This window comes from Chelonia mydas, chromosome 2 (assembly GCF_015237465.2).
Source record: "Chelonia mydas isolate rCheMyd1 chromosome 2, rCheMyd1.pri.v2, whole genome shotgun sequence".
Lineage (NCBI taxonomy): Eukaryota > Metazoa > Chordata > Testudines > Cheloniidae > Chelonia > Chelonia mydas.
Window position 1 is genome coordinate 103,504,926 of NC_057850.1, and position 24,142 is coordinate 103,529,067.

Genomic DNA, 24,142 nt, shown 5'->3' on the forward strand with positions numbered 1-24,142 from the left:
CCAACTCCCCCCACGGGGGGTGCTGTGTAGGGCCCCAGAATAGCTAGGGACAGCCCTGACCACGCTCTCCCAGCCCAACCAGAGTTACCTCCAGGAGGGGGGACAACTCTGTCCTTCTCCTGCTGCACCTGCCCCCGGCACATTCCACCCGGGCTCGAGCTGGGGGTGGCCCACTGCCGCTGTCTCCCCAGCCAGGCTCTTGCAGGCTGCTGCCGTGCTGCACAGAGCAGTGACCCGGAGTGGTGGGTGTGGGAAGTGGCTGGTCCTGCCTCCTCTGCTCCCTACCTGGGCCCGGCTCCCAGGGACAGGGGCTGAGTGTGCTGGGGGACAGGTGCAGTGGGAGAAGGACAGAGCCCCTCTCTCTCCACCCAGAAGACCAAGCAAAAATCTGGAAGGGGACCATTTGACCCTCTATGCCCCGTCCCCTCCCATGCATCGCCTGTGCCTGAGGGGCCTCTGGTGGGAGGTACAGGGTGCCTGGAGGTGAGGGGGAAGGTGTGGCATGGGGGGAGGGGTGTATGCCAGGACAGGTGAATTGGTTGGGGGAGTTGGTGATGAAGTGAGGCATATCTAGGCAAGGTGAGGGGAAGAGGGAGGTGGTAATTGGGAGCCTGAAGCAGCTGGATGGGTGGGCAAGGTTGTGGAAGGCAAGAAGCCTAGGTACCAGTGCTTTGCTTTATGTCCCTGCCACCACCTCTGGCTCAGATGCAGGAAGGGAAGCAGAGAGTGAGGCCCTCTGCAGAGTAGCTGCCACAGTATCCCCCAGAAGGAATCACTGCAGAGGTATCTCTGATGCCTAACAGGGATACATGAGAAACCAGCTGGGCTGTGGGCAGGTATGACTGGGTGGATGGGGAAAAAGCTGTAGGCATGAATGTCACACAACGTATGTGATACTTGGCAGGTCTAATAATTTTTTTTAATCAAGTTCCTTTGTTAAATGCATTGTTGTTATTGTTTTCACTTTAAACAGCTGATTATGTTTAATTCAATTATCAGGCTTTATTATTTTTAGTGAGAAATTTAACTAGAGGCTGCCAGATATTTGTTGTTAAGGTTTTCAGGTGGTTCATTAGGCTGACAATATTGAAAAAGAACAACAAAAATGGCATTTAAAGCATAAAAGTATACATTAGACAACATTAAAGATCTATTTAATACACCCATATCCACACCCATTGACATTTATATGGGAGAGTTCTATTTCCTAAACTACATTAATTTTCCTGGTTAGTTGGTTAGTTAATTGGTTAGTTAATTGGTTAGTCTCTAAGGAGCCACCAGTACTCCTTTTCTTTTTATTAATTTTCCTGTTTTCCAGGGTTCTCCAAACATTGTGTGGTCTAACAAACACAATGAGGTGAATTCAGAAATGAGTTTCCTTATTGATTTTAGGTTTCCTTGTCTTTGTGGGCTTGTTTGCTCATTAATGTTTCATCATTACTGGTGGCTTTTATGTGGCAATGAAGCATAAGTGTTTTTTCAAGTGCTGCCATTACCATGAAATGTTTGTATTTAAAAAATAACCACTAAGTATACTTTGTAGTAATGGAAGTGCATTTGGGATGACATACTAGATATGCAAGGAAACAGCAAAGTCATTCTTATTTTTTAAAAGCTGAGATTGGTATTCATATAAAATAGAATTAAAAAGTTGCCTTTGTTAGTATACAATTTGTTACACCTAGAAAACGGAGGAACTTCCACATCTGGGGGGATTAATAATGCATTATGGGTTACAGAAATATGTCAGAGTGTTTTTGCAAATTGTGCCTTTTTTTTTAATTTCATGCAAGATTAAACAAAGTGTGTGTCTGGCCTCTAAGGGCAATGGATTCATCTGACTAATACTGACTCTTGGAAGTTAGTGTAAAAAGAATTATGGGGAAAAGTAGCTTTTTCTCTTTTATAAAATACAGAACTTTCTGACTTTGCTCAGCTCTGTCATCTTGCACATATCTATATATATCATTTGGGAAAAAGCTTGTTGAGGTGGACTTGTTGAGAAATTAATAATATTTGCTTGTGTCAGTATATTCGCAAAAAGAAAAGGAGTACTTGTGGCACCTTAGAGACTAACAAATTTATCTGAGCATAAGTTTTCGTGAGCTACAGCTCACTTCATCGGATGCATTCAGTGGAAAATATAGCGGGGAGATTTATATACACAGAGAACATGAAACAATGGGTGTTATACACAATGTAAGGAGAGTGATCCCTTAAGATGAGCTAATACCAGCAGGAGAGCGGTGGGGAGGAGGGGGAGAAAACCTTTTGTAGCGATAATCAAGGTGGGCCATTTCCAGCAGTTGACAAGAATGTCTGAGGAAGGGTGGGGGGGGGGGAAACATGGGGAAATAGTTTTACTTTGTGTAATGACCCATCCACTCCCAGTCTCTAGTCAAGCCTAAGTTAATTGTATCCAGTTTGCAAATTAATTCCAATTCAGCAGTCTCTCGTTGGAGTCTGTTTTTGAAGTCTTTTAGTTGTAATATTGCGACTTTTAGGTCTGTAATCGAGTGACCAGAGAGATTGAAGTGTTCTCCGACTGGTTTTTGAATGTTATAATTCTTGACATCTGATTTGTGTCCATTTATTCTTTTACGTAGAGACTGTCCAGTTTGGCCAATGTACATGGCAGAGGGGCATTGCTGGCACATGATGGCATATATCGCATTGGTGGATGTGCAGGTGAACGAGCCTCTGATAGTGTGGCTGATGTGATTAGGTCCTATGATGGTGTCCCCTGAATAGATATGTGGGCACAGTTGGCAACGGGCTTTGTTGCAAGGATAGGTTCCTGTGTTAGTGGTCCTGTTGTGTGGTGTGTGGTTGCTGGTGAGTATTTACTACAGGTTGTCTGTAAGCAAGGACTGGCCTGTCTCCCAAGATCTGTGAGAGTGATGGGTCGTCCTTCAGGATAGGTTGTAGATCCTTGATGATGCTTTGGATAGGTTTTAGTTGGGGGCTGAAGGTGATGGCTAGTGGCGTTCTGTTATTATCTTTGTTGGGCCTGTCCTGTAGTAGGTGACTTCTGGGTACTCTTCTGGCTCTGTCAATCTGTTTCTTCACTTCCCCAGGTGGGTACTGTAGTTGTAAGAACGCTTGATAGAGATCTTGTACCTGTTTGTCTCTGTCTGAGGGGTTGGAGCAAATGCAGTTGTATCGTAGAGCTTGGCTGTAGACAATGGATCGTGTGGTGTGGTCAGGGTGAAAGCTGGAGGCATGTAGATAGGAATAGCGGTCAGTAGATTTCCGGTATAGGGTGGTGTTTATGTGACCATCACTTATTAGCACCGTAGTGTCCAGGAAGTGGATCTCTTGTGTGGACTGATCCAGGCTGAGGTTGATGGTGGGATGGAAATTGTTGAAATCATGGTGGAATTCCTCAAGGGCTTCTTTTCCATGGGTCCAGATGATGAAGATGTCATCAATATAGTGCAAGTAGAGTAGGGGCATTAGGGGACGAGAGCTGAGAAAGTGTTGTTCTAAGTCAGCCATAAAAATGTTGGCATACTGTGGGGCCATGCGGGTACCCATAGCAGTGCCACTGATTTGAAGGTATACATTGTCCCCAAATGTGAAACATGCACATGCCCTCTAGAAGGCTTCTTAAATACAGATATTTGAATGTAAATTTAATTATGTAAACATGCTCCTGTTGTTGAGTTGTGGAATGTGCTGCACAGGGTAGAACCTGGTCAGTATAGAGTGATTCCCCCGACCCCCTTGTGGTCTTTCTTGTATAAAATCAGAGACTTGGAAATAAGGTGATTCTGACAGAAGAGAAATAGAAACCCCCAAGCAACGAGTTTCTTCCTTCACCCTCAGTAAATGCATGTGTAGACACAATAATCTGTTACTCTGTATACCGAGATTATTATGGTAAAGATTCCTCTGGTACAACAGACATAAGCTCTTGGTATTTTAATTGTTTTTACATACTGTTCCTTGCTATAATGCAGTAGTTCTCAAACATTAGCAACCCAAGGACCCCCATTTTGATTTAAAATTTTTTGAGGACCCCCAAGCCACCCCTTGCCCTGATCCCTTCCCCGAGGCCATGCCCCTTCTCCGCCCCTTTTCCGAGGCCCTGGCCCCGCTCACTCCATCCCCCCTCCCTCTGTCGCTCGTTCTCCCCCACCCTCACTCACTTTCACCAGGCTTTCACTAGGGAATTGGGGTGCAGGGTGTGGACTCCGGGAGGGACTCTGGGAACTCAGGCGGCTCCAGAAAGCAACTGACACATCTCTCTGGTAGCAGTTCCTAGATGGGGGGGCCAGGGGTCTCCGCACACTGCCCCTTCCCGCAGGCACCACCCCCAAGCTCCCATTGGCTGCAGTTCCCGGCCAATGGGAGCTGTGGAGTTGGCGCCCGGGTAGTGGGCAGTGCACGGAGACCCCCTGCCAGGAGAGAGGGCGAGGAGTTGATCAACAGGGCCCGCAGACCCCCTGGGGCACCTTTGGGGACCTCCAGGGATCTGCGGACCCCAGTTTGAGAAACACTACTATAATGTAAAAGTGACCTGATAATATATTAACAATACCCACCAGAACAAAAAAAACCCAGCATAGATACTCTGTGTGAATAAAAGTACTACACATAATTATGTTCACACTTGAAATGAATAGACAATGAGTTCTGAATCTTGGGGTGATGACCTACCTGCCTTTTCCTTGTAGCTGAACAGAAAGTGGATCCTGGAAAAGAGGGTCCTGGAAAGAAAAAGGTTGAGAGCCAGTGTAATAGATCACATGTAGCTCTAGAGAGCAGAGCATAGTGAGAATAACGTTTCTGTGAGTACAGAAATCCAGTAGTTCTTATACTTATTCCAGTTACTGGATAGAGGAAACCCTCTATCTGCTCCCAATAGTTTTTGTTTCATTAGCTGTCACAGTTCATCCATGACAAATCAATCCCCAATTCGATTTCTCTGCTCACCTGCTTGGATCCCAAGTACCATGAGGCTTGATCCAAGTTGTGATGTGGATGGTTACTTGGATATTTCTTTCCTTGTATTTGATTCCTTGGGGGGATAGCGGTATTTGTATGACAACTGTTATAGCTCTGCATTTGAAGTCCAGTAAATTAAGGATGAAAAGAATCAGTCATGATTTTTAAGTGGATAAGTTACTCTAGCTTTTCAATGCACTTAGGAAATCTAATTGAAACTGCAATTAATGTTTTGCCAGGCTTTATACTTTAGATGGAAAACTTGTTCAGAGTGGGTCAGATCTGGAGAATGGGCAGTTCTATGTCGCAGTGGGCAGAGACAGGTTTAAGAAGTTGCCTTATGGTGATCTACTGTTTAGCAAGTCTACAATAAGAAGACCTCAGGGGTAAGCTTTCTTTATATGTGTGTGTGTTTTCATACTACTTGTGTCATTGTGTTTACAAACCAAACTCAATAAAACACAAATCATTATTTGAGACACACAAAATGTAACACAGAAGCAGACCTTTATTTATATTTTTTGAAAAATCTGTGTTGAAGTCCATAAGAAAGAAAAGGGGACAAAGAATATTAGCAGAGAGAGGAAGGAAACTGAGAGGAAGGGAGGATGTGTTTCTCTCATAAAAGTACCATTAAAGTGAGAGATTATGTACCCCAACATGAACACCGTGAGAGAGATTCTCTGGCTCAGCCCTGCCCATCCAGATTTTTCCTCTACTGGTGTTAATCCACATAGCTCTGTGGTCTTCAATGGAACTATGCTGATTTACAATGGCTGAGGGCCACTATATTTTGTATGGTGTGCGGAGCATGCATTCTTTTAAAAGGTGCTGTAAGCCAGTTCTAGGACTCAGGTGTGGAGCATGACCTTCCTTAAAGGTATTCTTTCCCCCTCACCCCACTTTGTTTGTTTCCCAACTACACACTCTTCCAGCCCTTCCCCTTGACTACCTGTGCAAGGAGAAAAGGGAGCTGAGCTGGAGTTAACCATTTGTTCATCAGTGACCAGACAGTGCCCCGTCACACGAGTATTCTTTTAGGGCCTGATCCTACGACCACTGTGGGGTTCGGTGCAAAAATACGATTAGTAGTCCCGTTGAGTTCCATGGGACTATGCATGGTAATAAGCACTACACTGGTAATGTTTGCAAGATTGAGCTCATAATGGGTATCTGATGGATCACTTTAATTTAAAAATTGGACCGATCTTTTAAATTCTTTAGAAAAATGTGGATCCAATTCTCTCTCTTTCTCTGGTCTAGATCAGGAATAATTCCACTGAGATCACTGGACATGTGCCAGTGAGAAAGTGATGTGATATCAGAATTTGTCTTGTATTTTACAAATTAACTCCAGTACAATACATACTGACTTTAGTGAACTGTATACAGAGAGAATTAGTAACCTAAAATATTCTGGGAAAAACATTTTTGAGGCACTAATGGAAAGGTAGTGTAAAGCACAACCTAAGGCTATGTCTATGCTACGAGCTAGGTGTGTGATTTCCCCTGTTTGTGTACCTATACTTGCGCTAGTTCTCATCGAGCTAGCGTGAGTAGAAATAGCAGCGTAGCTGTGGTAGCATGGGTAGTGATAGTGGAGGCATGGCTGAGCAGTGCCAAGTACATACCCACCCATGAGACCTAGCGGGAGTATGTGTATACGAGCAGGGGAATCGCACCCCTAGCTCATTGTGTAGATGTAGCCTAAGGGAAGTGGAGCTAGATCCTCAGCTGGTGTAAATCGGCATTGCTCCACTGAAGTCAATGGAGATACTCTGAATTATAGGTGCGGGGGGGATCTTGCACAGATTAACAGAATATCTCCTCACATTTTTCAGTATATATAGAATACCAGTGGTTCTCAACCTTTCCAGACTACTGTACCCCTTTCAGGGGTCTGATTTGTCTTGTGTACCCTCAAGTTTTACCTCACTTAAAAACTACTTGCTTACAAAATCAGACTTAAAAATACAAAGGTGTCGCAGCACACTGTTACTGAAAAATTGCTGACTTTCTCATGTTACCGTATAATTATAAAATAAATCAATTGGAATATAAATACTGTACTTACATTTCAGTGTATAGTATACAGAGCTGTATAAACAAGTCATTGTCTGTATGAAATTTTAGTCTGTACTGACTTCGCTAGTGCTTTTTATGTAGTCTGTTGTAAAACTAGGCAAATATCTAGATGAGCTGATGTACTCCCTGGAAGACCTCTGCATACCCCAGGGGTACACGTACCCCTGGTTGAGAACCACTGAAGTATACATTATGGGAATTACAATACATTTGTTTGCACAACTTAAAGATTAGGCATTTAACTGCAACCTAGTAAATAGGAAATTGACATTGGTATCAGTGGGATTTCTTAGTAAAATAGTAGATTGGATAAAATAATTAACTGTGTTGCCATAGTTAGGTAAACAAACCATTGTTTATTATAATAAAGGCACATATAGTGTTTACATTATAGACTGTGTTTAGAATCCTAAGGTATTATTTGTTTCTGCAGTTCCAAAGCCTCTTCACTGCCTCCTGTTGTGGGATTCCGAAAATCTAAAGGGAGTGTAAGTAGCAAATGTCACAATAAGATTTTTGCTGCTAACTGTGCTTCATTCCAACAGGTGGAAAGTCACCATCCTTTGGGTTTCAATTAAACGTGTGATAATAAAACCCAGAGCCACCTCGTGGTATATTTATTACTGCTTGAAGAAAATGGAACTATTCATATGTCAATTAGACAAAAGATATATCAGAAAATATTGTTGCTGTAATGGCCTCTTTATTTTGTACAACATCCTCTGGAACACAGCCAAAGACCAAGTGTTGCTTTGAGATATTTCTCATAATTCTGGTAAACTATCCTTGTAAGTTTTGACTCTTTTTCTAATTCAGTTTATGCAACTAAGGAAAATACACAATCAAGACTTCATACAAAGGCCAGTGAAGACAGTGGGAGTCTTTTCATGGTCTTCAATGGGCTTTGAATCAGGTCGTAAAAGAGTTGCCTGTCCAATGCTCTAGGAATCCTTCACAGCCCGATTCTCTACTGCCTTACACCCTGTATAGCCATTTACACCTCACGGACTCATAGACTTTAAGTCCAGAAGGGACCATCATGATCACCTAGTCTGACCTGCACATCTGTGCAGAGTGGGTATAAAATGCTGCCAGATCAGAATGGTAGTATTTTATTTCCTGCTTGCATTCACTGTGCAAAGAGGTAAATGACCACAGACATTGAAGGGAGTGGAAAATCAGGCCCACAGTCTATAAGCATAAACCCTGTAGTCTATTTCCACCCCCCCACCTCCTCCCAAAAAGAACTTCTAATGGAACACAAAGAAAATATGAAACAATTGGGGAAAAAAAGCCTCCACTCAATTCAGTTTAAATTCAATAGAAGATACAAACATCAGTATAAAGTTCAGTTTCCTTGTTTTGTTCACTGTATGTAAATTTCAGCAATCTAGCTTTTTTTTATTAGTCTGATTTAACCATAACAAGTTTGGAAAAAAAAAAAAGCGAGAAGGTAACAAGAATAAAGGCTAACATTCAGAATTTATCTGCTTTATGGTTGTATCCCATGTAGAGAAGTAACGCAGACAAGATTAAAAAAATTCACAGTTGACACATTGATGCACAGTAGACATTTTAATATATGTAAAGACTTTCTAGGAATGTGCAGTATTGATATTAACGATCTGAGGCAAGATTCTCAGCTAGTGTAAATCATTGGAATTCCATTGGCCTTAATGGGCACCTAGAGTTTTGCTGCTGGTGCTGATTTGGACCAGCACTCTCTAATATGTTATGAATTTTGGAATCTGCAGGCACTGAAAGAAAAGTTGAAATGTGGCTATATCCTTCATTCTTCAGTAAACTAAAAAGCCATCTTTAAATGAAACAAGGTGACATTTCTACTGACTAAATAAAAATCAGAAGAATCACAATGAACCTGTTGTTTTTATTTAAAAAAATGCCAGTGTGCATAATACGTACGGGATTTTGTTAAAGCAAAGGTTATTTTAGTAAAGTCAGTCCTGAGACCTATGTTAAACACAGGTATTGCCTCTCAACTTCAGCAGCGGGGGAAAAAACATGCTGTCCTTGTCTAGTCCGCCCACGTTGGCACTTTGTAGAATTAGAGGGCCCTCTAGTGTCCAAGATTTAAATAGTTTGAATTGTTCAAACAGCTGCACCCAGTGAAAGTACCGAGTGGAATTTACTTGTCCTTTGTGATTTAACTAAATGGCATTGTATGTGTCTGAGATATGTAATGTATGCTGCATACATATTTATGGTATAATTTCAATAAAAATTATTGTGAACTGGTTTAAACTAAGGAAAAAACACGTGGAAGTCACATTTTTTTCAAGCTAAAGATTGTGTTAAACTTAAATGTGGTCAATTAAAGGGAAAAAGTGCATGCTGCTTAATTAGAGAAAATTATTAGGTTGACACAACTCCAAATGAAGTCAGTGGGAGGTGTGAGGGACTGGGCTCCTATGAAAATCAGCTTCTAGATATCCCTTTAATATGCATTATTGTGTCATTTTGCCTTCCTTCAAAGATGACTTTCAAATATGTTTTCTGAATTTGCCATGGTAAGTCTCCATAAGGAGACATGGGGCCAGATCCACAGCTTAGTTTCTCAAGGCAAAATGGGGAGGTGAATCAGAAGCAGCAGGGTGGCTGGCCTCTTTCGGGGTGTCTACAATGAAAAACATCAGTGCTAATACGAGATATCTGCCAGTGCCTCTGCCATGTGCTGTTGCCACTTAGGAGAACAACATACAAATGTAGTTTTGGTCATGTGATCAATTATTTACCAATCGCATTGGTTATGAACATCCAATGACTTTATATATGTCTATGCATACAGGAAATACAGCTATGTGTGTATGCATGGATTAATTCACATGAATGAATCTTGTATCAAAGAGGGCATGCCTGATTTTCCTCAGGAAATTCACAGCATTAATTGAGTTAAATGAACTGCCTTTTTTCTTTTTTGAGTTGACAACAGGTTGATGAAAGGTTAGGGTTTCTTGGATTATTTTAGATATTATCTAAAAGCACTGGTAGCTTGTGAATATGTCTGTTTTTATACTTGTTGGCTGTATAAACTATGACTTAGGTAGCTTACAGTGAAACTTAAAAAAAATCGCAAAAAGAAAAGGAGGACTTGTGGCACTTCAGAGACTAACCAATTTATTTGAGCCTAAGCTTTCGTGAGCTACAGCTCACTTCATCGGATGCATTCAGTGGAAAATACAGTGGGGAGATTTATATACACAGAGAACATGAAACAATGGGTGTTACCATACACACTGTAACCAGAGTGATTAGGTAAGGTGAGCTATTACCAGCAGGAGAGCGGGGGGGAGGCAGGGGGGAACCTTTTGTAGTGATAATCAAAGTGGGCCATTTCCAGCAGTTGACAAGACCGTCTGAGGAACAGTGTATGTGTGTGTGGGGGGGTAATAAACATGGGGAAATAGTTTTACTTTGTGTAATGACCCATCCACTCCCAGTCTCTAGTCAAGCCTAAGTTAATTGTATCCAGTTTGCAAATTAATTCCAATTCAGCAGTCTCTCGTTGGAGTCTGTTTTTGAAGTCTTTTAGTTGTAATATTGCGACTTTTAGGTCTGTAATCGAGTGACCAAAGAGATTGAAGTGTTCTCCAACTGGTTTTTGAATGTTATAATTGTTGACGTCTGATTTGTGTCCATTTATTCTTTTACATAGAGACTGTCCAGTTTGACCAATGTACATGGCAGAGGGGCATTGCTGGCACATGATGGCATATATCACATTGGTAGATGTGCAGGTGAACGAGCCTCTGATAGTGTGGCTGATGTGATTAGGCCCTATGATGGTGTCCCCTGAATAGATATGTGGACACAGTTGGCAACGGGCTTTGTTGCAAGGATAGGTTCCTGGGTTAGTGGTTCTGTTTTGTGGTGTGTGGTTGCTGGTGAGTATTTGCTTCAGACTGGGGGGCTGTCTGTAAGCAAGGACTGGCCTGTCTCCCAAGATCTGTGAGAGTGATGGGTCATCCTTCAGGACAGATTGTAGATCCTTGATGATGCGTTGGAGAGGTTTTAGTTGAGGGCTGAAGGTGATGGCTAGTGGCGTTCTGTTACTTTCTTTTTTGGGCCTGTCCTGTAGTAGGTGACATCTGGGTACTCTTCTGGCTCTGTCAATCTGTTTCTTCACTTCAGCAGGTGGGTATTGTAGTTGTAAGAATGTTTGATAGATAATTTGCAAACTGGATACAATTAACTTAGGCTTGAATAGAGACTGGGAGAGGATGGGTCATTACACAAAGTAAAACTATTTCCCCATGTTTATTCCCTCCCCCTCCCCACTGTTCCTCAGACGTTCTTATCAACTGCTGGAAATGGCCCACCTTGATTATCACTAGAAAAGGTTCCTCCCCCACCTCCCCCTGCTCTCCTGCTGGTAATAGCTCACCTTAAGTGATCACTCTGGTTACAGTGTGTATGGTAACACCCATTGTTTCATGTTCTCTGTATATATAAATCTCCCCACTGTATTTTCCACTGAATGTATCTGATGAAGTGAGCTGTAGCTCACTAAAGCTTATGCTCAAATAAATTGGTTAGTCTCTAAGGTGCCACAAGTCCTCCTTTTCTTTTTGCGAATACAGACTAACACGGCTGCTACTCTGAAACCTTAAAAAAAAATCTATCCTGTATTCACCAATGAAAATTCTGAATTATTTTTCTTAGGGAAATGATCGCCAATCTAAATCTACTGTTGGCTCCCGTGACGCAGGGGACATGGTGTCATCTCCTCAGCCTCCAAAGAGAAAGGAAAAGAGAGAACAGACTCAAGAGAAGATTAATTTTTCTAACAAACCCATAAAAGTGAAGCAAAATATAAGAGCAACAACTTATATCCTTCAAGATAATGGTGAGTACTTAGGTAAAGTATAACATCATGTAGGTTCCTGAACACTCAGGGCCAGATTCCGGTCTTGGTTATACCAGTGAAAATTTGGAATTGCACATTGGTGTAAATCCCAAGGGGTCATCATATTTTCAGCGTACTTTGTCTGCCACATTAATTTCCAGATCAAATCATCACATATCAAATGTATCTGTATGCAGCATTCACAGCCTCAGCTCAATTTATAAAAGACAGACTAACCTGGTATATGCCAGATATAATGTCAGCTAAATAACTTAGGGTTGCCCAACCTGTTATGCTTTTGGTATAGGCATAACCAATGGAAAAGCACTGTCAGAATCCCTTTGTCATTGTACTGCACTGAAGGAAAAAAAAAAAAAAGCTGGCCTGCTCCAAGGACATTACAATGTCCCAGAGGATCCCATGCTGGCCGCCTGGTTCTGATAAAACAAAATGATTTAGACCCAGAGGTAGTACAACAAATGTAGAACTCCAATTAGCCAATTAGCTGCAGAGACTAATCACACTTCAGACTTGCTGGAGGCAACTTCTGATTTGCTTCCCCACTGTGTCATGGCAGCAATTTAGAAATTTAATAATAAATGTTCTCTTTGGAAAATTGCTTTCCTCCCCTTACGGTGTAAGAATTTGTTTTATGTCTAGAAGAACATCCACTTTGTACAGATGTTGTTGATACATTAGTGTGCTATTTTTTCTTCTTAATAACGGTTCAAAAATTGTTAACATGGAGCAATTAATATTTGTCAGCAAAAATAAGTTACACTTTTCATAGCTTCTGATGTTTCCCCAAACTGCTGTTTAAATGTGTGATAATTATGCATCATGCTTTATAACTTTAGCATATGGGATCCAATAGTGCATCTGCAATGGTACTGGATTGTGATTTACAAATTGTACTTCCTGATTCTGAGGAGTAGATTTGAAAATTGGCATTGAAAGATCGATGAAACCCTTTACTCTGAATCACTTTGCAGTATAACTGTATCTTTCTTTGAAGAAGGTTGTAGAATTGCTGGTTTATTTTTGTTGTGAAACTAATGCCCTTGAATTTTAGTACTGATGTTGCTATAGGTTGACGTAATTGTTTATGGGTCATATTCAAATTATGTTTGTTTCTTGACAGAGAGATAATTTTCTTATTATACTGAAAGTGACCAAGGGCAATCTTACTGTCTGCCTTTCAGAACTGGCCATCTTCATAGGTTCCCTTTCTTGAAATTGCCTCTGCAAATTCCCCTCTTACAAGCTATATGTCATGACATGCAATCTGGCAATTTGGTTTAGCTGATAGAGGGTATTCACCCTTTGATTCCCCATTCTGAAATTCCAGCTGAAGTTATCAAAGGCTCTGCCTCCTACCTGTTCTCATGTCCCAGCTTTTCACTTCTAAAGAAGTTTTTTAAACAATTCTCTTATCCCTGATTATGTAATTTAGTTTAATACTACCAGTTATTCAGTAGGGAGTAGTTAAAGTGATTAAATGAGATTATGATAAGGATTTAATTATGGTTGAGACTATGATTATGTCACGGAGGTCGAGGAAGTCACAGAATCTTGATTTCCAGTGGCCTCCGTGACATTGTGGGCTCCGCAACTGACCAGCTGCCATGTAGTGTGAAAAACTATCTGACTGAATTTGCAACTTCGGGTGTACTGAGCACGCTCACACAAACAGCAGGGAACCCCTGCAGCAGCCCAACAGGCGTCAGGACCCCCTGCAACTGACTGGCCGCCTCCGGGGACCCCTGAGATGCCCAGCTGCCACAGCCAGCAGCAGAGGGATCCCGGAGCTACTCAGCGGCCGCTGGAAGGGGCCTCCACAACTCCCCAGCCGCCAGCAGAGGTGGTGTGGGGACCCCCTCCATTCCAGCCCCTCAGGGCAATGGGGACTCTGCACCCCCAGCTGCTGCAGGAGTGGGGTGAGGGGAGGGAGGGTGCTGGACTCTCCTCCCTCCCCATTTTGTCAGGGATGTTTTTAGTAAAAGTGAGAGACAGGTCATGGCTTCTGTGAATTTTTGTTTATTGCCCATGACCTGTCAATGACTTTTACTAAAAATATCCATGACCAAATCGTAGCCTTAATTATGGTAGATCTGGAGAAACCTTGAAGCACTGCACTTAATGAAATAGTGTCTGTCACAGACTAGGATGTTAAGAGCCTGGAATGCTCTGTGGAAGGGTATATCTTGCAAGGAGTCTCTTACTTTTGTAGTTTTTGCCCTTGGTGTTAAAAGCAAGAAGAGAGGCCATACTCTTGGAGAAGGCTTTGTCTGTTTGGCTTACAGTTTTTAAGGACTCGGAGACCTCTAACTCAAAGTCCTCAGATCAGACTCCAAGAATACAGAAATTCTCTTCTGTTCAGACAGTTGCATCCTGGTTAACTTGAGGCCTTCATACCTTTTTCTTCTCCTTAGAAAAGAAGACTCAGTGGTGTTAAGAGACTTTGATGCAGAGGTCTTAAAGTAGCTCTCAAAATCCAGGTGTACTGATCCACTCTCCTGTTTGGTGTATTGAACCTGAACCTCTGGGACCAGATGTTCTTGGTTCCAAGTTAAGGAATCAGTGTACACAGTCTTCTCTGATCCATGTAACTCTGACCCAGTGATTTGATAGTCTCAGTTTGTCTGGAGTGAGGATTTTCATAAGTAAAGTTTCTGGTTCTGGAGATATTTCTCCAGACTGCTTAACTTATTACCTGTACAATCTTTCTTAGGGTTCTTTTAATTTTGATTGCTTAACTAAAGAAAAAGGTCTTGAGAGTTGAACATAGTTTTATAGAGTTTATTAAATATCCTTAATAATAGCAACTTATAGTATAGGAAACAAGAAGCAAAAATAGTATTGGACTCTGGTTTGGTTAACAGACTAGAAAACTGGTCAATATAACCATTCAGATTTTCAGAATCAAATCACATGACCACAATAGAAAATAACACTTATACTCAATTACTATCTTGGGAAGGTGACTTTGTTTGGATTTTTAAATAAGAGTCCCTCAAAATAGGGCCTCACTTCTGCTAACTGATTATCAGCTCCAGTGTTGCTATCAAAAAATTAAGAGCAATCCAAATCTAGATCACAAGACAATTTGATCAACTATTTACATGCCAATTCACCAAGGTCTCCTTCCTAATGGATCTATAGTAGTCAACCCTTTTAACCTATTTTCCAATTAATTATATTAGCCCCAGGATCTGATTAACATTTAGAATAAATTACTGTATTTATGGCAGCCTGTATAGACTGAGTGCAGTTCAAGAAGCTTGCATACTTGGTTTCATTTATGTATGTATACACCTAGAACTTGAAAGGCAGTATGAAATCATTAACTGTGGTAGACACACGTACAAATACAGTGTTCTCCTATGTTAGTTAACAACAGTAACTTGTTCAGTTTTAAAGAAACTTTACAATACTCTTGATTGGCACCTGTTATCTTCCTAAATCATAGAATATCAGGGTTGGAAGGGACCTCAGGAGGTCATCTAGTCCAACCCCCTGCTCAAAGCAGTTATAAAACAAAGACACACACAATAACTCTATGATAGTCTTTAAATCCATGGTACGCCCACATCTTCAACACTGTGTGCAGATGTGGCCGCCCCATCTCAAAAAAGAGATCTTGGAACTGGAAAAGGTTCACGAAAGGGCAACAAAAATGATTAGGAGAATGGAATGGCTTCCATATGAGGAGCGATTAATAACACTCGGACTTTTCAGCTTGCAAAAGAGACGACTAACGGGGGATATGATAGAGCTCTATAAAATCATGACTGGTGTGGAGAAAATAAATGAGGAAGTGTTATATACTCTTCATAACACAAGAACTAGGAGTCACCAAATGAAATTAGTAGACAGCAGGTTTAAAACAAACAAAAGGAAGTATTTTTTTCACACAATGCACAGTCAACCTGTGGAACTCCTTGCCAGAGGATGTTGTGAAGGCCAAGACTATAACAAGATTTAAAAAAGAACTAGAAAAGTTCATGGAGGATAGGTCCATCAATGGCTATTAGCCAGGATGGGCAGGGGTGGTGCCCTAGCCTCTGTTTGCCAGAAGCTGGGAGTGAGCGACAGGGGGTGAATCACTTGATGATTACCTGTTCTGTTTCTGATTACCTGGCATTGGCCACTGTCAGAAGACAAAAAGAAAAGGAGTACTTGTGGCACCTTAGAGACTAAACAATTTATTTGAGCATAAGCTTTCGTGAGCTACAGCTCACTTCATCGGATGCATAAAGATGCAGAAGACAGGATACTGAGCTAAATGGACCTTTGGTCTGACCGAGTATGGCCGTTCTTATATTCTTTAGATCACATAAACAAGCAGATAGTGTACCAAGTAGGTACACAGTTTCAGAAATTGGTCAGTTGTCTGATTTGGGTCATCATCCGAGAGAGAGGCTGTGTTACTATCACCAGATCTTTGCTCAGTCATCAGCTTTCAGTTCAGTTCTCATTCACAGAAGGATTTGACACTGCGAACACAGGCAATGCAAAGGGCAGACATGACTGTAGGCTTTTTCTAGTGCACTAGCAGGCAACCCGAATAGTTGGAAAATAGGAAATCCCTTTCCTTTCAAACAGGATTGCCCGGGAGGTAAATCCTATAATTAATTTACAATATTTTGCCCTAAACTATATAATTTATCATTAAATTCAATTTTATACACATTTTAATTATAATTTTAGAACATAAGAATGACCATACTAGGTCAGACCAAAGGTCCATCTAGCCCAGTAGCCTGTGGCCAATAGCGGGTGCCCCAGAAGGAATGAACAGAACAGGTAATCATCGAGTGATCGATCCCCTGTCCCATTCCCAGCTTCTGGCAAACAGAGGCTAGCGACACCATCCCTGCCCACCCTGGCTAATAGGTTCCATCATTTTCTTCTGTATTTGGCACATCATATAATACCTCAGTTTGATATGAATTTCATTTTTAATTAATTTATTTATTGATAGACAGGGAAAAAGTGGAAGAGTCTTTGCGAAAGTCTGCATGAAGTCTGAGTTTTTTCAGACTATTGAAAAAATCTAGCCATTGGGTTTTTATTCTCTTAGCTCTCTGTTCTGTTTTCTCTAAAAGGCCTCGATGCCTGGAATATTCTTAAAATGATAACTCATAATTTTGGTGCCTTAGTTACTACACCGTATCACAATCATAAGGAAGACTCTACTCTTAGGCTGGGGCATCTGGCTTCAAGTGGCAGGGGCTTCTTATGGCCTTTTCCCCCTCTCCCTCAGATAGGGAAGGGGAGGAAGAGGGGCAGCCTCCCTATTCCCCTCTCTCTCCTTTTAGTACATGGGGCGCTGGCTGGAAGCCAAACTCTCTTTCAGAGGATAGGAAACAAACATAGGATTCTCCCCTGGGACATCTCTCTTTCTGTACTGGTTGCTATTGCTGTTCCACCCACTGGCAGGAAAGGCTGGGACCCACAGAAGCTCCCCCACCAGGCATCAGCTGGCTCCATGCTGCTTCCATGTCAGATTTCTCTGCTTGGTGACTCTTGCATCAGGCAAAGAGAAGGGCGAGCTCTGAAGGAGCTGAGCTTCCTATACCGAGGAGAGGGCAGGTCTTTCTCTAATTTTAGATGAAGGAGGGAGGACTGTGCTTCCCTCTCTGCTCCCCTTATTTGAACCCTGGTGTGAAGGCACACAAAGCCAAGTGTGAAGACAGATAAGTCCAAGGCTTTGCTGGTGGTAGGGGATTGGGAAGAAGGAGATGTGCCTGTCTGTAGGTTGGGTCTAGCTGGGCCCTGAAGGCAGCTGCTGTGGGAAATGACTGCAAATGAGCGCCTGCTGCTGGGGAGGAGGCATCCTCACGGTCGGCCCTGCAGGTCGCTGCTGGTGGAGGCACACATGCAGCCACCGATGCCCAGACTCCTGATCATTCTCCCCCGCCTGCTGGCTGTCTTGACTCTGTCCTGATAGGTCATGCAGACTGCAGGACAATTTGAGATGGCAAGCCACACCTCAAAAACTGGCCCATGTGCAAAATGATCCATAAAACATAGCCTTCTTAAGAGGCCCGTGCAGGGTAAAAATGACTCACCAACACTTTTTCAAAAGTATCCCGTTATCATTTCTTTTTCATGCTGAAATTAAAATCTAATATTTAATTAAATAATAACGGATGTTGTGATCAGACACACAGCTTGGCAGACAGTAGTGCCATTCAGTGTTCAAACTGAATCCTTTCTAACAGCCATTACAGTAAAGATGGGACTTTGCCTGTGGTTAAATGACACTAGATAGCCAACATTGAAAGCACAGTAGTGCTGTGCTAACAGAAGAAGCAATGTCTAAGGTCCCCTTCCTGGAAACCTCTGCACTCGCATGGGTCCCCATTGACTTGCTGGATGGGTCCTAAGACTGTAAATACACATTTCTCTTTGGCGATGAGCCAGGAGAAAAGCATACCCCAGTCTGGTGAGTCTTTAGTTAGGGACTGTTCAGAAGCAGTTGCAGACTTCACTCTTGCCATCAGCCATGGAATTATGTTTTCTTTACTGAATGCTCTGATAGTTGTTCAACCACATGAAATGAAAGAATAGCTAGGAAGCAGCTGCATGATTCTCATCATGTGACTGCTAGTTCAGAATAATTTTTTGTCATGTATTTTAACAAGGATTACGTTATTATTCCATTATATATTTTTACACTTATTTTTCCATTAAGCTTAACTCTGCTTTTTAGTTAGAAGATTCAGATTTCATTTTGGCCACTTCATGGTGCTGTGGCTTCATTTCTTCGGCTTTTCTTGGTACTTGTCCCCCATCTTGACGTATGATCTTTTCTGCTGTCAAAAGCAGTCAAATAGTAGAATGCCAGCGCTGCTAGATTTTGATTTAAGATCAGCTGCTAGTTATGGCCCAGACATATCATTTTATTTGAGTAGCTGATGGCAGGTATTCTTTCAATTAGAAGGTTTGAATTGTTCACTCTTGGAAGGTCGTAGTTTTACCATGGCATTTTTCTAAATAAAAGGTGGTTCTTGTCACATAGAAGTTGCTTTGACGTTACACATGATAATGAGCAGACGTTTTGTAGTAAGATTTTCTTCTACACAGGGCCGGTGTAACCACTAGGTGAACTAGGCGGCCGCCTAGGGCGCCAAGATTTGGGGGCGCCAAAAAGCGGGGGCAGGCGGGGAGTGTAGGCGCCCTGGGCTCAGGCCGCCCGGCTCCCCCTGAGCGGCGCCCGGTTCCTGCTGCTCTTGGCCGGCAGGTGTGGTGCCCCAGCTGAGCCCGGCCCCTTGCGTCTCCTCTGTGGCGGCCACCCCAGCCCGTGTGCTCCCGGGTGGCCGTGTCGCCAGTGGCAGAGCCTGAGAGGAGGACTGGCCCCCAGGCAAGCGGGGGAGACTCCGAGGTGAAGAGGCTGCTGGCCCTGGCGCGGACCAAGCGCTGGACACTGACAGGTACCTGTCCCTGCCCCATCCCGGCACCGCCTGCCCCCCAGCCCAGTGAGTGTTATCTGCCCCACCAGACTCAGTGCCCTGCCCCATACTGTCAGTCACCCCAAGCTCACTGTGACACCAGCATCCCTTGGCAAAGGGCCCCCTGATCTTCACAAACAGCTGTCACCACAGGCCTGACAAACTCACTGCACCCCGCACGTGTCTTACAGGGCACTTACCCACAAAGAGGAACATGGAAGGGATCTACACAAGGCTGGTAACTTGTCAAGGGTGAGAATCTTTGTGAGATGTGTGCATGGGTAATATTGAAGGAATAATGTATTTACCTTAAAAGTCTGCTTTACAGACTCGGGGTAGAAATGAGTCACCAGGGGATAATGGCCCTTTGGGGCAAGGGGGATTTGTCACCCTGCCTAACCTGGCTGGTGATGCAGTGCCAGGCTCAATTGTTTAGCTTTGCACAATGGTAAGACTTTGAATGGGACACCATCAGAGGCAATGGCAAACAATCGAAACGCCTTAAAGGTAAAAAAGAAACATTACAACAGCCGTTACCCGTTCGGACAGGCTGTTTATAATGCTAAGTTTACTAGTTTTTGGAGGTTGGGGGGTGGGGGTGGGGAGGGAGAGGGAGGGCGCAAGGTGGAAGTTTCACCTAGGGCGCAAAATATCTTTGCACCGGCCCTGCTTCTACGTGTCCTTTTTATTTTCTTTTAATGATTGTAATGATCATAAAAGTGCCTGAGAGCCCCGAAAACTTAAAGGCCTCTATGCAATCCACAGAAGAGATACAGCAGGGACAGCAGCGCCACATGTGCTTAAACAAAGTTCTGGGGTGCGTGTCTCTGTAGGAGAAAGGTTAATTCAGTTTCCCTGCCCATTCATTTCCTAGATCCTCTGACGATGTAATAGGCTGGCAGTGTTTGTTCGAAAAGCCCCTTCCTGTTATCAGGAGTTGATCTTGTTGGGAAAAGGTTGAGTGGATTCTACTGACTCACTGAGGCAGGTGCCTCATTTTCCCATTTAAATATAAGGGAAGTAAAAGAACCACTCTAGAGAGTGAGTATCTTGGAAGTCTTGAGGCAGGAAGCTCGGGTGACTGCCACCACCAAACCTGGGGAGAAGGCTAAAGCCAAACTTTGTTATTGGTAACTACTTTATTAATAAAGCTAAACTCCAGGAAGGGGGTGCCTTTTTGACCCTCCACTGTGTGTAGCTTTTGTTTTAAAGCAGGTTAGGAAAGGTATTTGCTCACATTCTGATTTTAGAGAAATGCTTCCATATTATCCTGGAAAATAAAGAAAAATCCTCTTTTCCCACACAGGAATAAAACACACAATCAAACTTAGAGGAGACTGTGGCAGCACTTAGAGAAGATAGCATTAACTATACTACAGCAGCATATGTAAACATTGCAGTGTATATTTAATTTAGGCTTGGTGCATTCATTTTGTTGCATGTCCTCTAAATAAATCCTTCACAGTACTGCTTGAGTATGCTGATGGTATGAACACGGCATGTCAAAATATATTTTTGACATATTATAATGAATTAATTTGCTATAGCCAATTTAATCTATTTCATCGTCAAAAATGAGAATTTAAATGTATAAGATTGCCTGTGGCACATAACAAATACTAGCTTGCAGTCATATTTGAAATTAAGTGTGATGATGTATTCAGTGAATATTTTCCCTGGATAAAATAGTGGCTTTCAGGGAGATAGAAATTACTTGGCGTTACAGATACAATTATTTAGCTAAGTTTGAAAAATTCTGTTTCTCGTCATGGGAGGGGGAGTCATTTAAAAAAAAATGTGTGATGAAAATGTTTCTGCTGGAGTGTATACCTGAGCAGCACACTAATTTGTTTCCATTGTATAACACATTATTCCAGTGTAACACAATATGCCAAGTCATGGCCAAAGGCCAGATAATTATTGATCTCTTTTAATAGAAATGAAAGGCAAGCTTCTTGGAAATTCAAATGCACCAGGAAACAAAAATCCTTTCAAATAAAGTGTAATCAATTGCACTCACAACATTTTTAGCATGCAACCATTTGTACATGTGATTCAGGCACTTGCTGGTACAATTTGGGAGAGCTTCTGACAATCAGAATTCCCTAAAAGATGAAATATTGAACATTGTGCTATCATGATTATCAATGATTCCTGTTTTATACAAATTCTTATAGACTAGTGGTGATAACCTGTTAAAACCAAGACAAACCACACTCCAGAGCAGACACAAGCTCTTTTGAACCATGATGTACCTTTTGCCGTTAAATGTAATGGGTCTGATTCACTGTTGCTCTGCATGTTTATATTCATTTATACCAGGTCAAAGTAGAGTGACCAGGCGTCCGGTTTTCGACCAGAACACTCAGTCGAAAAGGGACCCTGGCGGCTCCGGTCAGCACCACCGACTGGGCCATTACAAGTTCCGTCAGCAGTGCTGCAGGGCTAAGGCAGGCTAGTCCCTACCTGTCCTGGCTCCGCGCTGCACCCTGGAAGTGGCCGGCAGGTCTGGCTCCTAAGCAGGGGGGCCACAGTGCTCTGTGCTGCCCCCGCCCCAAGCACCAGCTCCACACTCCCATTGGCCGGGAACCGGCGGAGGCAGTGCCTGAGGGCAAGAGCAGTGCGCAGACAGAGCCACCTGCCACATCTCCATCTAGAAGCTGGACCTGCTGCTGCTTCCGGGGTGCAGCGCGGAGTCAGGACAGGCAGGAAACCTGCCTTAGCCCCCCAGCTGCGCTGCTGACCGGGAGCCGCCGGAGGTAAGCCCACGCCCCGAGCCCCAATCCCCAGCCTGAGCCGTCCTCAAACCTGGAGGCCCCTCCTGCACCCTGAACCCCTCATCCCCAGCTCCACCCCTGGGCCTGCACCCCCAAACAGAGCCCTCACCCCCTCCTGAACCCCAACCCCTTGCCCCAGCCCAGAGCCCTCTCCCACACCCTGACCCCTCTGCCCACCCCCCAGCCTGGAGCCCCCTCCTACACCCCAAGCCCCTCAACCCGGGCCCCACCTCCCTCACCCCAACCGCCTGCCCAGCTCAGAGCCTCTCATTTCACTGAACCTCTCATTTCTTGCCCCACCCCAGAGCCTGCACCCCCAGTTAGAGCCCTCACCCCCTCCCGCACTTCAAGCCCCTGCCCCAGCCCAGTGAAAGTGAGTGAGGGTCGGGGAGAGCGAGCTACAGAGGGAGGGGGAATGTAGTGAGCAGGGGGCAGGCCCTCAAGGAAGGGGCGAAGCAGGAGGCGTGGCTCCGAGAAGGGGTGGGGCTAGGATGTTCGGTTTTGTGCAATTAGAAAGTTGGCAACCCTAGTTCAAAGTAAGGGTAAAACACTATTTGATTTCAGTAGGTTTTTGTGCGGGCTCTGGGGCCTACACAGGATTAGGGCCTATTAAAACAATACTAACAACAAGCAATAGACATTCTACTGTGAAAGCTGTAAGTAGTAAGTTACCATAAACTCTGTCATCTTGGTCTGAATATATGACATATCTTTCCTATTCTCCAATTGCTTATCTGTGTTTCTGTGCACTGAAGATGTTCATAGAAAATATTCTTCTGTTTTGTTTGCTAAAGAACTAAATTAAAATTAAGGCTATCAAAAGATTAAAATAATTAATTGCGATTAGTCACACGATTAAAAAAATTAATAATGATTAATCGAGCTGTTAAAAATAATAGAATACCATTTACTTAAATATTTTTGGATGTTTTCTACATTTTCAAATATATTGATTTCAATTACAACACGGAATACAAAGTGTACAGTGCTCACTTTATATTTATTTTTATTACAAATATTTGCACTGTAAAAACAAAAGAAATAGTATTTTTCAATTCACCTAAAACAAGTACTGTAGTGCAATCTCTCTAGCATGAATGTTGAACTTACAAATGTAGAATTATGTACAAAAAATAACTGCACTCAAAAATAAAAGAAAGTAAAACTTTCGAGCCTACAAGTCCACTTAGTCCTATTTCTTGTTCAACCAATCACTCAGACAAAAAAGTTTGTTTACATTTCAATGAGATAATGCTGCCTGCTTTTTGTTCACAATGTCACCTGAAAGTGAGAACAGGTGTTCACATGGCACTGTTGTAGCTAGCGTTACAAGATATTTACATGCCAGATGCTCAAAGAGTCATATGTCTCTTCATGCTTCATCCACCATTCCAGAGGTCTTGTGTCCATGGTGATGACAAGTTCTGCTTGATAACAATCCAAAGCAGTGCGGACTGACACATGTGCATTTTCATAATCTGAGTCAAGTGCCACCAGCAGAAGGCTGATTTTCTTTTTTGGTGGTTTGGGTTCTGTAGTTTCTGCATCGGAATGTTGCTCTTCTAAGACTTCTGAAAGCATGCTCCACACCTCATCCTTCTCAGATTTTGGAAGGCAATTCAGACTCTTAAACCTTGGGTCGAGTGCTGTAGCTATCTTTAGCAATCTCACATTGGTACCTTCTTTGCGTTTTGTCAAATCTGCAGTGAAAGTGTTCTTAAAATGAACAACATGTGCTGAGTCATCATCCGAGACTACTATAACATGAAATATATGCAGAATGCAAGTAAAACAGCAGGAGAGATACAGTTCTCCCCCAAGGAATTCAGTCATAGATTTAATTAACACATTTTTTTTTAACGAGCATCATCAGCATGGAAACATGTCCTCTGGAATAGCGGCTGAAGCATGAAGCACGAATGTTTAGCATATCTGGCACGTAAATACCTTGCAATGCTGGCTACGAAAGTGCCATGTGAACACCTGTTCTTGCTTTCTGGTTACAT

The 24,142-nt window shown here is 42.9% G+C and overlaps 1 protein-coding gene across 4 annotated transcripts in view; it reads left to right on the forward strand.

The window, feature by feature from the left end:
• The window catches only part of DCDC2 (doublecortin domain containing 2), a 139,956-nt gene that overhangs the window by 56,680 nt on the left and 59,134 nt on the right, over nucleotides 1-24,142 (forward strand). For all 4 annotated transcript variants that reach the window (XM_043540045.1, XM_037893046.2, XM_043540043.1 and 1 more), the window contains 3 exons: nucleotides 5,193-5,339; nucleotides 7,472-7,526; nucleotides 11,719-11,902. In XM_043540045.1, coding sequence (XP_043395980.1) covers nucleotides 5,193-5,339; nucleotides 7,472-7,526; nucleotides 11,719-11,902 — 386 coding nt within the window. The remainder of the gene's footprint in view (nucleotides 1-5,192; nucleotides 5,340-7,471; nucleotides 7,527-11,718; nucleotides 11,903-24,142) is intronic.